Raw genomic sequence first — 15,567 nt, 5'->3', positions numbered from 1 at the left:
CCATCCGCCTTGGATGCTCGGACAAAAGCTGCCTTCGAGTACCGGCCATCTGAGGCAGTAACTAGCCGCCACCTTCCCCACCCCAAGAAAACCACCGCAACGCAGATGCTCAACCTGCGTTTTCTCCGCCTAGTAGTAGCGAACTGACAGGGCCAGGGCGCCCAGACTCCAGCCCCACAGGCCATACTCGAGAACCCGGATTAGGCACTGCTTGGCTGACTCAAACTTCTAACGCCCACCTGAACTCACTCGCCACAGAAACTGGGCACACAACTTACCCGCCCCAAGGCTCACAGGCCGCTCTAGCCGCCTATAGCTGCCAACTCGCTTCTCCTTGTCTGACGTCATCGTCGGGCGCCGCAGCGCGGTACAGGGCAAGCGCAGCCGAGAAAATGTCTCCGACGCCGCCGCTCTTCAGTTTGCCCGAAGCGCGGACGCGGTTTACGGTGAGCCTTGGAGGCGGGAAGGTGCAGGCCTGAGCTGGCGCTGTTCTTTACCTTCTTCTCCGTAAAATTACTCGTTTACCTGGGGTAAACGGGGACAGAGGTGTGTACGCCTGGGCATCTGCTCCCGGCCCCGTCGGGAGCTGGGAGGCAGGGAGGGGAGCGCTACCTGGCTCTTTGGCGCGTCCTCTGCTGTCCGCCTCCGCCCTCCCGTGGGCAGGTCCCGGGACCCTGCTTTCTGGGCTCTTCTGTGCTGTGTGGTGATTTCACCTGAAGAATACCTCCGGTTCGGTCCAGCTCCTCTGCATTGTTGGCTTAGCGAGCAGGTGTTTCCAGAACTGGAAGAGGAGCTCCTGAAGGAGGAGAGCGGTAGTAGTTCAACCCGGAAACCACCTCTTGCCGGGGGCTTCTAAGCGGTCAGGCGGTTGTACCCGCCGCGGGCTCACCACCCTTTAATTCTCCGTATCTCACTCCTGATAGATGGGTCCAGGGACCCCAAGTGGGAATAGGCAAACTGGTCAGCTTGGGAATCATTACCAGATGTCACTGTATTCGTGCGCATTGAAGGGTATTTTGAGCATTTAGGAAACACCTTTCAGAGCTCTGGTGGTATATTGCTTAAAGCATTTGACTGCCAACCAAAAGATGGGCGGAACCCACCAGCAGCTTCTCTGGGGAAGGACGAAGCAGTCCGCTTAAAGATTCACAGCCTTGGAAACCCTATGGGGACAGTTCTGCTCTATCCAACAGGGTCGTTTTGACTCGGAATCGACGCGATCGCAGTGGGTTCGGTTTTGAGTTTTTTCAGAGAGCTTTCATGTTAGCTCATTGAATACTTAAGACTAGCACTGTGATAGGCTAAGTTTTATTATCCTTAGTATATGAGATTGAAATTGAGACCCTCCCTCGCCCCCCAAAAAAGTTAAGTGATTTACATCACTGATTTTTCTGACTTTAGACCCAGTACTCTTTATGTTGTCCGTCACTGTTCCCAGTATGAAGAACACAATTCTATGTTTGACTGCATTTGTCTTTAATATTTGTACCAGTGTTTCAAGGCATTGTTCAACTACTCAGATATTTAACTGTGGTTAGTTAGTAATGGTGATGGCAGAATGAAAATTCTATGTAAGAAAACTATTCTTCATAGCCAGTACTCCCACCCCATGTGATGTGGGTTGTTTTTTTGTTTTGTTTTGTTTTTTAACGAGTTATAGCTTCTCTTTGTGAGCAGAATGGTTTCCTTTGTGTTTTTCTGTAATCCCTGGTGCCTTGAAATTCTAGGAAGAGGAACAGCTAACAGTAGCTGTTGGGAATATATGCAAGATTATTTTAGTCCTGGACGGGGCCATTTAATGTGAGTTCGTCTCCTCTAGTACTTCTCAAGTTTTAATGTGCGGTGGGATCACCTGGCTAATTTGTTAAACTTGGGTTCTATTTCAGTAGATCTGGAGTGGAACCTGAAATTCTGTATTTCTGACAAGTTTCCAGGTGATGCCACTGCTGCTGTTTGTACTAAGGATTCAAGATAACCCTCTTATTTTACTGGTGAGGAAAATGAAGTACAGAGAAACTAAGGAATATGAGGAAAATGAAGTACAGAGAGACTAAGGAATATGCCCAAGATTACACAGTGGCAGATTCAGGAATGGACATTTCTTGTATAAGTCTAACTCCTCTAAAGTCATCTAACATAGTGACTTTCTGAGTATTTGTGAATGTTCACAGAATGAATAATTTTGTGTTTACATTATGACTACTTCATGGTGGTCTGCAGGTACTTATTCAGTACTAATTATGTGCCAGGGACTCTGCTGATCAGGCTACCTAGAGGAAACAGAACTCAAGATGGGTCTTGAAAAGTATATAGAATTTGGGTGAGCAGGTGGGAATATGAAAGTGAACACATAGAATGAACTGGAAAGAAAATGATGGAAAAAATGGCTAGAACTTAGAGGACTATAATTTTTAGTGGTGGGAAATAAGATTGAATAGATTGAGTAGTATAATATCATTGAGGACCTTGAGGGGGACATATGAATAAGGAGCCATTTGCAGTTTTAAAAAAGAAAAAAGCAGAATACTGTCATGAATGTGATAGTTAAAGGAATGGTAGAAGGGAAAACCTGGAATGAGAAAAGTCTAGCTAGCATGCTCTTGTCAGGTTTGAAGTGAAGAGGGTCTGTATCAGTTGGTGGCATTTGGAATAGGGATTGTTAAGAGAAAGATGTACAGGTAATTTTCCCCAAGTATAAACATTCCTTAGTTAGAGGCATACTAAGTTGTATTGATATGTTTTTCAGTAAATTATAACATTTTTCCATTTATTTGTCATTTTTATTTTTCTAGAAGTCTACCAGAGAAGCCTTGAACAATAAAAATATCAAGCCATTATTGAGTACCTTCAGCCAGTTACCTGGCAGGTAAGTCATTAAAACCCATGAAAAATACTTGTCTAAATCTTTATACTTATCCTGAGCTGCTTTAAAAATGAGGTTTTCTTTTGTTTTCAATAGTGAAAATGAAAAAAAATGTACTCTTGATCAAGCTTTCAGAGGTGTTCTAGAAGAAGAAATTGTAAGTTAATTTTTCCTTTACTCATTGTTAAAATTTTGCTGACAAATTACTAATCCATGTGTTATTCGAAAAAACATTGTTTTATTGTTAGAACGAGTGTTTAAACATACTTATTTTTTCTAGAGTGAGCTTGCTACTTTATGAATGTTAACTTGGTCATAGTGTCAGAGTTATGTAATTAAGGATTTTGATAGCATGCATACAATTCAAGTGTTTGGTTTAATAAATAAAAAGGAACCCTCTCCAAATGAGTATAAAACAAGTTTGACATGAAGTCTTACTGAATAGAACTAGACGAAGTTGAATTTTCACACTTTATTTTTTTTTTTGTATAAACAGTGATGCATATTGGCATAAAAGGTCTAGCCTGAGGTTGTTCAATGTGGGGTCTGGGTTTCCATGCCCTCATTTTCCAGTGACATCTTTCTTGGCTAGCATATTTAAATAACTAGAGCCTATCGACCTTCAGTGACTCCTCTGGGTGGCATAAACAGTTAAGTGCTAGACTACTAACTGAAAGGTTGGCAGTTCAAATCTATCCAGAGGGACCTTGGAAGAAAGGCTTGGCATTCTACTTCTGAAAGATCACAGCAATTGAAAACTCTACAGAGTATACTTCTACTCTGAACTACATGGGATTGCAGTGAGTCAGAATAAACTCACCAGCAACTGGTTTCATTTTTTTCCCCCACAAGTAGAGGGACAGCAGGGATCTAACTTCAATATAGAAATTTAATCTCAACATGAAAAAATAAGACTTTATTTACCACTTGTGGGGCACTTGAATGAAAGGATAGGAAGGTTTCAACAGTTTATTCTTAGTTGAGGAAAGGTTGGGTCTTGAAAAGCTAGATCCTCTTCAAATGGTCATAATGCATTGTCCCTCCCTCTTGGACATACCTGAATCAAAACTGATTCTTTCTCTTCTTCTGAGTTAGTCACTTACCCATTGGTAGGCATTGGGCAAGTTACTTTGCTTTTCTGAGTTTCTGTTTCTTTTGTAAGGGGGGATAATGTCATTCTTTCCAGGTTGTTGGGTCAAAACATTTAATGAACATTCAGTAAATGCACTTTGTTATGATTATGATAGGTAACACACTTCTATTAAGCCTTCCCTCATATTGATGTACCAGTACAATTAGTTCCTCTGGCCCAACTTTTGCCACTGATTGAGTTACAGCCTCAGCACCTTAGCACTTCTGTACTTAATTAACGTATAGCTTTAAATGTGCTGAGTAATTATTAGGCTTTGAGTGAATCGCCTATTTATTACTTGTTATACTTCTGCAGTTATCAACTTACATCTGTAACTGTTCATTTTTTGTGTTTTTTCTTAGAAAGTAATTTTTATCTCTTAGGAGAAAAAAATAAAATTTTTATCCCATACTTGAGATAGTCAATTTAATGTCAGAAAATATGCTTTTGTTAGTAGTCTGAGCCCTTGCTCCTAAATTAAATTATTTTTTCCTCTGTTGGTAGATAAACCATTCATCATGTGAAAACGTTTTAGCTATTATTTCTCTTGCTATTGGGGGAGTAACTGAAGGTAAGTGTGGTTTTATTGTTTCTTGTTGTTTTTTTTTTAGTGATCTACCTGTCTGATTTGTTCATTCTTCAAGTTCTGCCTGACTCCCTCCCAGCTTTGCCATGAAGCTGTCCCAATGAATTTAGCTTATATTTATTTCTCATCTCTATTATGCAGTAAGGAGCCCTGGTGGTACAGTGGTTAAGCACTCAGCTGCGAACCAAAAGGTCGGCTGTTTGAACCCACCAGCTGCTCCACAGGAGAAAGATATGGCTATCTGCTTCTGTAAAGATTTATGGCCTTGGAAACCCTACGGAGCAGTTCTACTCTGTAATATGTGGTCACTATGAATTAGGATCAACTCAATGGCAGGCAGTAGGTTTGGTTTTTGGGTATTGTACAGTGCACATTTTGGCACTTGCTTTGTTTTCTAGTTTCATTCATTTGGTAAATGTTTATTGAGCATCTACTATGTGCCTGGTACTGAGGTAGGGCCTGGAGATTCACTGGTGAATAAAACATAATCCCTGCCCTTAAGGAACTAGTGGCAAATGGAGGAAACAGGTGTCTAAGTGTATTGCTGTGTGGTGTAAGTACAGTGTGGTTGAAGTGGGAATGAAGTGTTGGGGAAAATAGAATAAAAGTGACTCAGTATGAGAGCTGGGATGAGGATGATGAGTTTGTCAGGCAGAAACAGAAGGGAATGACCATGCAAAGGCAAAGTTCAGTGTGCTAGACAATTGTCTGAAGCAGTAGGATGAGAGGATGATGACAATGCTAAGCAAAGTGGCAGGAGTGGTAACTTAGGGTCATTTGTAAAGGGCCTTGTGTGTCATGCCTGGAAGGAGCTAAGGATGGAGAATTGGATTGGGAGAAACTGCTGACAGGAAAACTAGGTAGGGGACTGTAAAAAGGGATAGAGGTAGTGGGGGATCATTTCAAGAGATTTGAAATAAACAAGATAACATAGTAAATACACAGTTCATTCTTCAAGTTCTAGCATAATAATAGCAGGAGCTCATTAAATATTTGTGGAAAGGAGGAATGAAATGATAGGTTCCCAACACTATAACCAATTTGATTATGATACTCATTTGATTAAATCAGATTATATTTGTGTGAAAAGTATATTTTTTAAACTGTGAAGTGTCATTTACATATTGTATTACTTTGACATATATTCCTATAAAAACCTAGAACCCACAAGGTAAAAGTAGTCTTCTGGAATGACAGCAAGCTATTTTGCGTACTTAAGCATAGTTCATAAGTTCAGTTTATCCCTTCCTTTGTTTAGCATACCTAAATGAGTTCCACGATGGAGTGTTCCATTCCCAATTTCTGTCAGTTTGCAGTGTGCTCTTGTTTTCATTCATTAGCTTGATAAATTACTCTTGTAGGCTGGTAGTTCTTTTGACACTTGAAATTGTTCAAAGTCTATACTTATAAGTTTTACTTTGAGAAAGATAAGGACTTATGAACTATGAATAAAGACTTAGATGGTTTTTATTTTAGTTTGAGGGGAAAAATTTCTTCTTGACTCTGTATTACAGTATTACTTATGTGACATCTTTTCAAATTGTCCATAAATACGTTTCATTGAATTTAACTTGGCAGATATTTACTGAGCTTCTATTCAATGTCAGGCATTTTATTGGTAAAATATATAAAAATGCTTAACCCTTAAAAAGCTCATTGTCCAGTGAGACTAGAAGAACTAAATGGTGCCAGCTACCACTGTCAACCACTCGGAGGGGGATCTATGTAGGAGATCCTGGATAGAGTGGAAGAGCAATCTGGGACAAAACTCAGAATCATAAAAAGAAAAAAAGGGACTAGGTTTGCTGGTCTGCTAGAACCTGGTGGAACCCCAGAGACTATGGTCCCTTGCTGCCCTTCAGGTCTAAAATTGAACCCATTCCGGTGGCTTCCAGCCAAGCAAAAGACAGGTATAGGAGCTGAACATTTGCATGAGGTAGATACACTCCTTGGAGAGATCAATCATGGGAAAATGAAAGGGCTATGTATGCACAAGGAGAAAGCTCAAGGGGCAGGAGGGCATGGGAGGGAATGACACAAGGAAGAGGTAACTGTGGGGAGGAAGTGGGAAGACAGCTGTTGCATTGTGGGAAATTGCAATCAATGTCATGTGACAAAGTGTATATGAACTGCTGAATGAAAAATGAATTTGTAAACTTTCACCCAAATCACAATAAAAATTTAAGTTTAAAAAAAAAAAAAAAAAGCTCTTAGTCCAGACAACAAAGGTAAATAGTTAAAAGATGATAAATGTTGTAGTAGAATTATGTACAATGTGCTACAGAGAAGCACAGATGAGGTGGCTAGCTCAAAGGGATCAGTATTTTTTTTTAAGAGGAAGTGACATTTACTCTGCTTTGAAAGATGGAGTAGGAATATACCACATGATAAAAAGGAGACTATTTAAGTAGAAAAAACATTGTAAATGAAACCATGGTGGTATGAACAGAATGTTAGAGAACTGAGGAGGGCCTGTCTCTAGCCGCAGTTAAGATAAAACAAGAGAGGTCAGTGCAGAGGCTGTGGCCCAGGTTGGCAAAGTTCTGAGGAATCATGCTGTAACCCAGAGGTTCCCATGCCTACCAGCTCATCATAATCACCAGAGAATCTCTGTTTTTAAATGGGAGTCTCAGGCCCTGGCTTAGTTTTACTGAATCAGAATCTTTGAGCTTAGAATCTAGAAAAAAATTTTAAATTCTATAATTATTAGCTTATGCCAGACTGTACTACAACTCAGGGCAGGGCGTATGGCTTTCAAATCTCTTGGATGTATAAGACAAATAGTATCACAGAATCTAAATGTTGTAAGGAATGTTAGAGGTCATCTGGTCCTACCTCTGGCCTAGCCTGACTGTTCAAGCTCTGCAGGAACATGCCTATTGATGGGAGCTCACTGTTACATTCTTTTGGTTAGATGATGGGAGCTCACAGTTCTGTTCTTTTTGTTAGATGATTCTTACAGTAATAAGGTTTCCCATGTATTGAGTTAGAATCTGCCCTCTTAATTTTGCCCATTGGTTCTAGGCAGTGTCCCTCTTAACAGCACCCTACAGATGTGATCTTACTAGGACAGAGTACAGCTCAAAATATACTTATTTCTGGGTGTACTATATTAAAGCAGTATTTTTTACTTAAAATGCCCTTGGGTATTTTTTTCACATACCATGTTAACTGGCTACTTTTCTTAAACACATAACAGGAGTTAGTTAGTACCCCTTGCCCCAAAATAGAGGGAAGAATGAGCAGGAGGATAAAAGTATGTGTAGCTTGCCTAAATGACCTTTTTCTTAAGAAAAATCTTCTATTTATTGCTTTTCTTTAATACATTGCTTTTAGAGATAAACAGCAACTTTCTACTTTGCCATTCTTTCCTGTAAAACTACTGTTATTTTAAATGTTTAATCATACTTTAAATCAGTATCAAGCCTTTTTCTAATCTTTTTTTAGAGAAAATCTTTTCAAGTCACAAAGGTAATATAGCAGCCTTACAGAGCATTTGGAAATGAGAAAAAGGGCAATTGTTAGCCATAATTCCTCAACTTTGAAAAACTACCATTCATTTTGGTGTATGCTTTTAGTTTCTCTAGTCTTTTAAAAAATTTTTTGTTTTTATAACCATAGTAAAATACAGTTTTAAGTCCTGCCTATTTCATTTAACATTATATCATAAGCATTTTTCCAAGTTTTTATAGTCATTATAATCATCGTTTTTAATTGGCTGCATTATATTCTTTTGAATAGCTTAGTGGTGAAGAAAACAGACTGTGGAGCCAGACTGCCTGGGTTCGTATCCCAGCTCTACCACTTACTGGCTCTGTGATCTTGGGCAAGTTATTTAACCTCTCTGTATCTCAGTTTTCCCATTCTATAAAATGGGGATAATAGTAGTATTTATCTTTTAGGATTATGAGAATTAAATGTGCTAGTATATGTAAAGCACTTAGTGTACCTGACATATAGTAAATGCTCTAGAAATGTTATCAAGAAATATTATCTTCTTCATCATTATTACTGAATGTACATATCAAAAATTATTTAAACATGTCCCATTTTTGGACCTTTAGGTTTCTTCCATTTCTTGTCCTTATAAAGCCTTGTTATGAGTGAACATAAAGATATTCCTCAGATTATTTTTTATAGGTTATTTTACTATACAGTTTTTTTAAATTTTAAATTGGCTTGTGCTCCACTTGAAGGTATTTGTACCGCGTCTACACCTTTTGTATTGTTGGGCGATGTTTTGGATTGTCTTCCTTTGGATCAGTGTGACACAATATTCACTTTTGTGGAAAAAAATGTTGCTACTTGGAAATCAGTAAGTGTTTTAGTTTATTTTTCTGCTAATGTTATCTTTTTATAGATCCAGAATTCTGAAGTAGTTTTTTATTTTCTTGCTTATATTCTAATATTGTTGATTGCTAAAATGTTTATCCCTGTGAAAGAATATTGTACTGTGCTCTCTTGGTGGAGCCAGCTATGAGTCATGTATGGAGAAAAACTTAACGTGCGAAATTTGATCGAGTAGTAGCAATTAACTTGAAAATTCATACTTCGTACGTTTAAAACAGTTACTTAGCCTCATATATAGTCATTTCATATATCTGAAAATATATTTAGTTTATTGAAAATAGTATTTGCCTTAAAAATGAAAACAGCATAGTAGATCCTCAGTGCATATTAGTGTTCTTTAACATTTTACTACCTGTGACTTATTACCAAAGAATGTGCAACAACTTCTGAAACAACGATAATAATTTCTGTCTTAATTTCAGAATACATTCTATTCTGCGGGAAAAAATTATTTACTACGTATGTGCAATGGTAAGTGATTGTCTTTTTTAAAAAATGTAAATGTTTCCAGAATAAACAAGTGAACTACTGCTTGACAAATTGGTTAGAAACTTAGGTATGGTTGTAGTAAACATAGAATGTTTACTTCTGTGTAACCTTCATTTCCATATATTGTTAGATCTCCTTAGAAGATTATCCAAATCCCAGAATACAGTCTTCTGTGGACGAATTCAGCTCTTTTTGGCCAGACTTTTCCCTTTATCTGAAAAATCAGGTAAGCTTTTTTACATTAAATAAACGTTATTTTTACATTAAATAAAGTGGGACAGTTGCCAGTTTTTAGTGGATTAGAATCCCCCTTGATGGTAATGAGAAAAGCAATAGAAATAATAGTGATATAATACAACAACAACAATAGAAAATTGTCAACCTCATTTTCTTTTTACTTATAAATAATTATATGAGTATATAATTATATACACTGTGTAATATAATGTGTTATTTAAATCCTAATGTATAAAATGAAGATATTAACCTAGTATTAAAATCACTAATATTTAATTAAATCGTTTGTTTATTCTGGAAACATTTACATTTTAAGAAAACAAGTAATCCTGAAACAAAGATTTTTCTTTTTTTAAAATTTTTATTTACTTGATTGTTATTGAGAATATACACAGTAGAAAAATACACACCAAATCAACCATTTCTACTTGTATAGTTCAGTGACATTGATTACATTCTTTGAGTTGTGCAACCATTCTCACCTTCCTTTTCTGAGTTGGTCCTTCCCATTAACATAAACGCACTGGCCCTTAAGGTTGCTGTCTAATCTTTGCAGTTGCTGTTGTTAGTTTGATCTCATATAGATAGATCTTAAAAGAGCATAATGCTTAAGGGAGGCATTCTTTACTAGTTAAACTAAACTATTGTTTGTTTTTAAGATGACTTCAAAGGATAGTTTAGGTTTAAGGTTTAAAGATTATCTTAGGGTGTTCATCCAGCCTCCTTGGCTCCAGAAAATCTAGATTCTATAAGAATCTGAAATTCTGTTCTGCATTTTCTCCCTTTTGATCAGAATTCTTCGGTCGAATCTTTGATCAAAACGTTCAGTGATGGTAGCCAGGCACCATCCAGTTCTTCTGGACTAATGGCAAAGAAGGCAATTGGTCATAGAGGCAGTTAACAACATATTCCATATCCTCCTGTTCCTAACTGTCCTTCCGCTTTTGCTCCAGGCAGATAGAGACCAATTGTTGTGCCTTCAATGGGCTAGCAAGCTTCTAAGACCCCAGGAGATAGAACAGAACACTAAACTAGTTTATTAGGCAAGTGAACTGGGATGTCCCATGAAACCATGACCATAAAGCTCCAAACCAAGGAACCACATCCCATGATGTGTTGGTTGTACCTAAGCAGCCTCAGCAGCTACTTTTTATTTTACTTTTCTCACCTTTGTTGTCACATATACAGCTCTTCCTTTTTTTTTTTTTTTTTAATTGTGATTTGGGTAAAAGTTCACAGAGCAAATTAATTTTCCATACAACAGTTCATACACATTTTGTTTCATGACATTGATTGAAATCCCCATTATTATAGGGATACTCTCTCCCTACGATTACCTTTTCCTTGTGTCCTTCTTTCCTGTGTACTCCTGCCCGCTGAGCTATCTCCCTGTTCAAATACTGCCCTTCTGATCTACCATGATTGATTGTCTAAGGAGTGTACCTACTGGGTATAAATGTTCACCTTATACACTATTTTTGTTTGAGCCTTGGGTATGAGTCAATTCTAGGCCTGAAGGATCACTAGGAGCCAAAGTCTCAGGAGTTTCACCAGTCTCTATCAGACTAGTAAGTCTGGTCATTTTTATGGTTTTGAGTTTTGTTCCACATTCTTCTCTCACACTATCCAGGATCTCCTATTTTGATCCTTTTCCAAGTAGTTGGCAGTTGTAGCTAGGCACCATCTAGTTCTTCTGGTCTCAGGTCCTGTAAGCTGAGGTTCAAATGGTCCAGTAGTCCCTTGGACTTCTTCCATGCATCTTTGCTTTTCTTCATTCTTCTTTGTTCGGGACAAGGAGAAACCAATTGTTGCAGCTTAGAATAGCCACTTGCAAGCTTTTAAGACTCCAGTTACTAGTCACCAAAGTAGGATGTAGAACAGTGTTTTGCTTCTGTCACAACTTTTGACATATATCTATACATAATTCAACTTTTTACAGGTTTACAACATACTGATTGCAATTGCAGTAATAGGCTGTACAACCCTACTCTTAACAGAAGTTTATTTTTATCCTCCTAGCTCCAGGAATCTGAAGCACTCCAGTTCTGCAGCTAATTTCTCTAGTTTGGCAGATGGCCTCAAGGCAGAAGTGGCACTTTGAGTGCTGGTCATACATTGCTTTTCTTTCTTACCTTGTTCTGCTAGTTATTTCCTCACTGTCCTATCAATTCCTTACTGTTTTTAACAAAATCTTTCTTCTGTTTTATTAGCTAGAGCTGTGCTATTTAAATAATGTAAGCTAAATAAATATTTATAGAATTAATATAATTTTTCCAGGGTTTTTCTTGGGTTAGCCTGAATGATTTAACCTTCCTTTACTGGCACAATCACTTTTTTTAATTACTTTTTAAAGTAGCATTGTTGAAATATGTTTTACATAGCATACAGTTCACCGTTTAAAGTGTATAATTCTTTGTCTTTAATATATCACTGAGTTTTGTAACCATCACCCCAATCTAATTTTTGTGCCCTCTAAGAGATACCCTGTATTGATTATCTTTTACTTCCTACCTTTTACACTCTCCCCTAAGCCCTAAGCAACTATTAATCTACTTTGATCTCTATAGATTTTCCTATTCTGGACATTACATATAAATGGAATCATAGTATGTGGCCTTTTGTAACTGACTTACTTCATTTAGCATGTTTTCAAGGCTTATTAATGTTGTTAGTACTTCGTTCCTTTTTAAGATTCAGTATATTCCACTGTACAAATATACCATATTTTGTTTATCTACTCATCATTTGATGGGCATTTCAACTGTTTACACTTATTAGGCTGCTGTGAATAATGCTCCTAAACGTTTATATACAGATTTTTATGTGGACATGTTTTCATTTCTCCTGGGTACATATCTAGGAGTAGAATTAATGGGTCATGTGGTAACTCTGTGATTAACTTTCTGAGAAATGCCAAACTGTTTCCCAAAGTGACCACCATTTTACAATCCCATCAGCAATGTGGATGGGTTCCGGTTTCTGTACACCCTTGCCAACACTTGTTATTATTTGACTTTTTTGTTACAGCCATCATAGTGGGTATGAAGTGGTATCTCGTTGTGGTTTTGATTTACATTTCCCTAATGTAATAGTGTTGTTCATCTCTGTGTTTCTTCTGTTCCTAGAACCAAAGCCACCACCATTTACTCGATTCCTACTCATATCAATCCTGTAGAACAGAGTAGAACTGCCTCATAGGGTTTCCAAGGCTGTAAATCTTTAAGGAAGCACACTGCCTCATCTTTCTCTCATGGAGCAGCTAGTGGGTTGGAACTGCCAACCTTTTAATTAGCAGCCAAATGCTTCAACCTGTTTGCCACCAGAGCTCCTTGTACCTGGAACAGTGCCACTTAAATATGTGATGAGTGATTGGAGAGGTTCTATCTGTTCATGAAATAAAGTATGTACCCTCATAAACACTAATTAGTAATTTCTTTTTCTGGTAGTTACAAGATATTAGAATGAGGTTTCAATTACTAACTATTATTTTATCCTTCTTGATTGTCTCCAACTCCTCCTCAACACTTTTTAAAAACACTCTCCACCTCTTTTTCAATGTACTACATTTCAAAACTGGAAGACATACAAAGAACTTTATTTCAGAAAATTTGGAACATGAAGGGATATAAACTGTTCATAATCCTGTCACCATGACACAAGAATGGTTGGCATTTGGGGATGTTTTCTTATAATACGTTTCCCAATTTTTTTTTTTTTTTAAGTAGATCCTTGTCTTTCACAAGAGTATATACTGCAACACCTGCACAAAATCAGTTTAGCATGTAATTTACCCATTAAATGTAATATTGCTGCCAGGTCAGCTCTGACTCAGGGCAACCTTATATGTAACATTGCCTGGTCCTATGCCATGTTCGGGAGCTCTGGTAGCGTAGTGCCTGAAGCACTTGACTGCTAACCAGAAGGCTGGCAATTCAAACCCACCAGCCACTCCTCGGAAGGAAGATGGGGCAGTCTACTTCCGTAGTGATACTGCCTCGGAAACCCAAGGAGGGTTCGCTATGAGTCGGGTCCAACTCGACGGCACATAACAACAGCCATGTTCATGATTGTTGATAATGTAGTTTAGGATAACTAAAATTTTAAAATCATGATTGTTGGTATGTAGTTTAGGATAACTAAAATTTTAAAATCTTACTGAGAATTATGGCATATGCTATTTATACTATTTATATGCTATTTATACTATACTATAGTGAATAATAAATAAACAGTGGACAAAGGTATTTTAAGTAGTCAATGCTGGATGGTCAGCCAGGCTCACTCATTAATCTTTATAACTTGACTTAACATCCTAGAATTTTGTTTTTAACTTTTTATTTTGAAATAACTTTAGATTTAAAGAAGATTTGGAAAGATAGTGTATAGTCCCTGAATATCTTTCATCCAGCTTCCTGTAATGTTAATATTCTACCTAACCATGGTAAAGTTATCAAAACTCACAAAGTAACTACAAACTTTATGTATATTTTACTACATGTTTTTTTTTTCCTTTATAATTTTATTATGGTAAAACATAAGTGTATGTATTACATGGGGGAGGGGGGAGCCTGTTGTGCAGTGGTTAAGCATTCCAATGTTAACCAGAAGGTCAGAGGTTCAAAACCAGCAGGTACTCCATGGGAGAAAGGTGTGTTAGTCTGCTTTTGTAAAGATTTACAGCCTTGGACACCCTGTGGGGCAGTTCTACCTGTAGTTCTGCTGTGGGTCACTATGAATTAGAAACAACTTGACAGTAACAGGTTTTGTTTGTATGTCTGTACAAACAGACACATACGTATACATGTAACAATGAATTTGCCATTTTAATCATTTTTAAGTGTGCAATTCAGTAACATTAATTACATTTGCCGTATTTTGCAACCATCACCACTATATATTTCCAAAAGTGTTCATCACCCCAAACAGAAACTCTGTACCCTTTAGCAATGCTCCCTACTCTCCTGAGCCTTTGGTAACCACTAATCAACTTTTATTTCTATACATTTACCTATTCTACATACTTTACATAAGTAGGATCATACAACATTTTCAGTCAGCATAATGTTTTTAAGGTTCATACATGTGGTAGTGTGTATTAGAACTTCATTTTTTTCTTAATGGCTGAGTAATCTGTTGTGTGTGTGTGTATATATGTATATGTGTGTGTATATATATGTGTATGTGTGTGTGTGTGTTGCATTTTATTTATCCATTCATCCGTTAATGGCCATTTGGGTAATTTCCACCTTTTGGCTATTGTGAATAGTGCTACAGTGAACATCGGTGTACAGATACCTGTTTGAGACAAAGCTTTCGGTTCTTTGGGTACATGTCCAGGAGTACAATTACTGGGTCATATAGTAATTCTGTTTTTATCTTTTTAGAAACTACTAAACTGTTTTCCAAAGCAGCTGCCCCATTTTATATTCCTACCAGCAATCCATAGAGTTCAGTTCCTCCCCATTCTTGCCAACATTGATTTTCCATGTTTTTGATTATAGCCAGGGTAATGGGTGTGAAAGGAACTCTGGTGCCACAGTGTTTAAAGCATTCTGCTGCTAACCAGAAGTTGGAGGTTTGAACCCACTAGCCATTCTCAGGACAAATACGAGTCAGTCTGCTTCCATAAAGATATGCAGGATTGGAAACCCTCTGGGGCAGTTCTACTCTGTCTTGTAGGGTTGCTATGAGTCAAAAACAATTGAATGGCAGTGAGTTGGAATGGGTTTTTTTAATGGATTTGAAGTGGTATCTTGTTGTGTTTTTGCTTTAAATGTCCGTAATGACTAGTATTGTGAATCACCTTTTCATATGTCTCCCACTTCAAGACAGTTTCTCAGTCTTTGTTATCTTTTATGCCATTGTGACTTTTGAAGATTAGTGGTTAATGTTTTGTAAGATCTCTCATGA

The 15,567-nt window shown here is 37.6% G+C and overlaps 1 protein-coding gene across 1 annotated transcript in view; it reads left to right on the top strand.

Annotated features, from left to right (window-relative positions):
* Positions 1-392: 392 nt before the first annotated feature.
* THOC1 (THO complex 1) overlaps positions 393-15,567 on the top strand; it is a 77,586-nt gene continuing 62,411 nt past the window's right edge. Inside the window, exons 1-7 of the mRNA XM_007935604.2 lie at positions 393-446; positions 2,793-2,866; positions 2,960-3,020; positions 4,500-4,566; positions 8,778-8,896; positions 9,354-9,402; positions 9,551-9,646. Coding sequence (XP_007933795.1) covers positions 393-446; positions 2,793-2,866; positions 2,960-3,020; positions 4,500-4,566; positions 8,778-8,896; positions 9,354-9,402; positions 9,551-9,646 — 520 coding nt within the window. The remainder of the gene's footprint in view (positions 447-2,792; positions 2,867-2,959; positions 3,021-4,499; positions 4,567-8,777; positions 8,897-9,353; positions 9,403-9,550; positions 9,647-15,567) is intronic.

Source organism: Orycteropus afer, unplaced genomic scaffold, assembly GCF_000298275.1.
Source record: "Orycteropus afer afer isolate SDZICR_OR568_19922 unplaced genomic scaffold, OryAfe1.0 scaffold00030, whole genome shotgun sequence".
NCBI lineage: Eukaryota > Metazoa > Chordata > Mammalia > Tubulidentata > Orycteropodidae > Orycteropus > Orycteropus afer.
The sequence above is the reverse complement of the archived record's forward strand: the minus strand, read 5'-3'. Positions and strand labels throughout refer to the sequence as shown.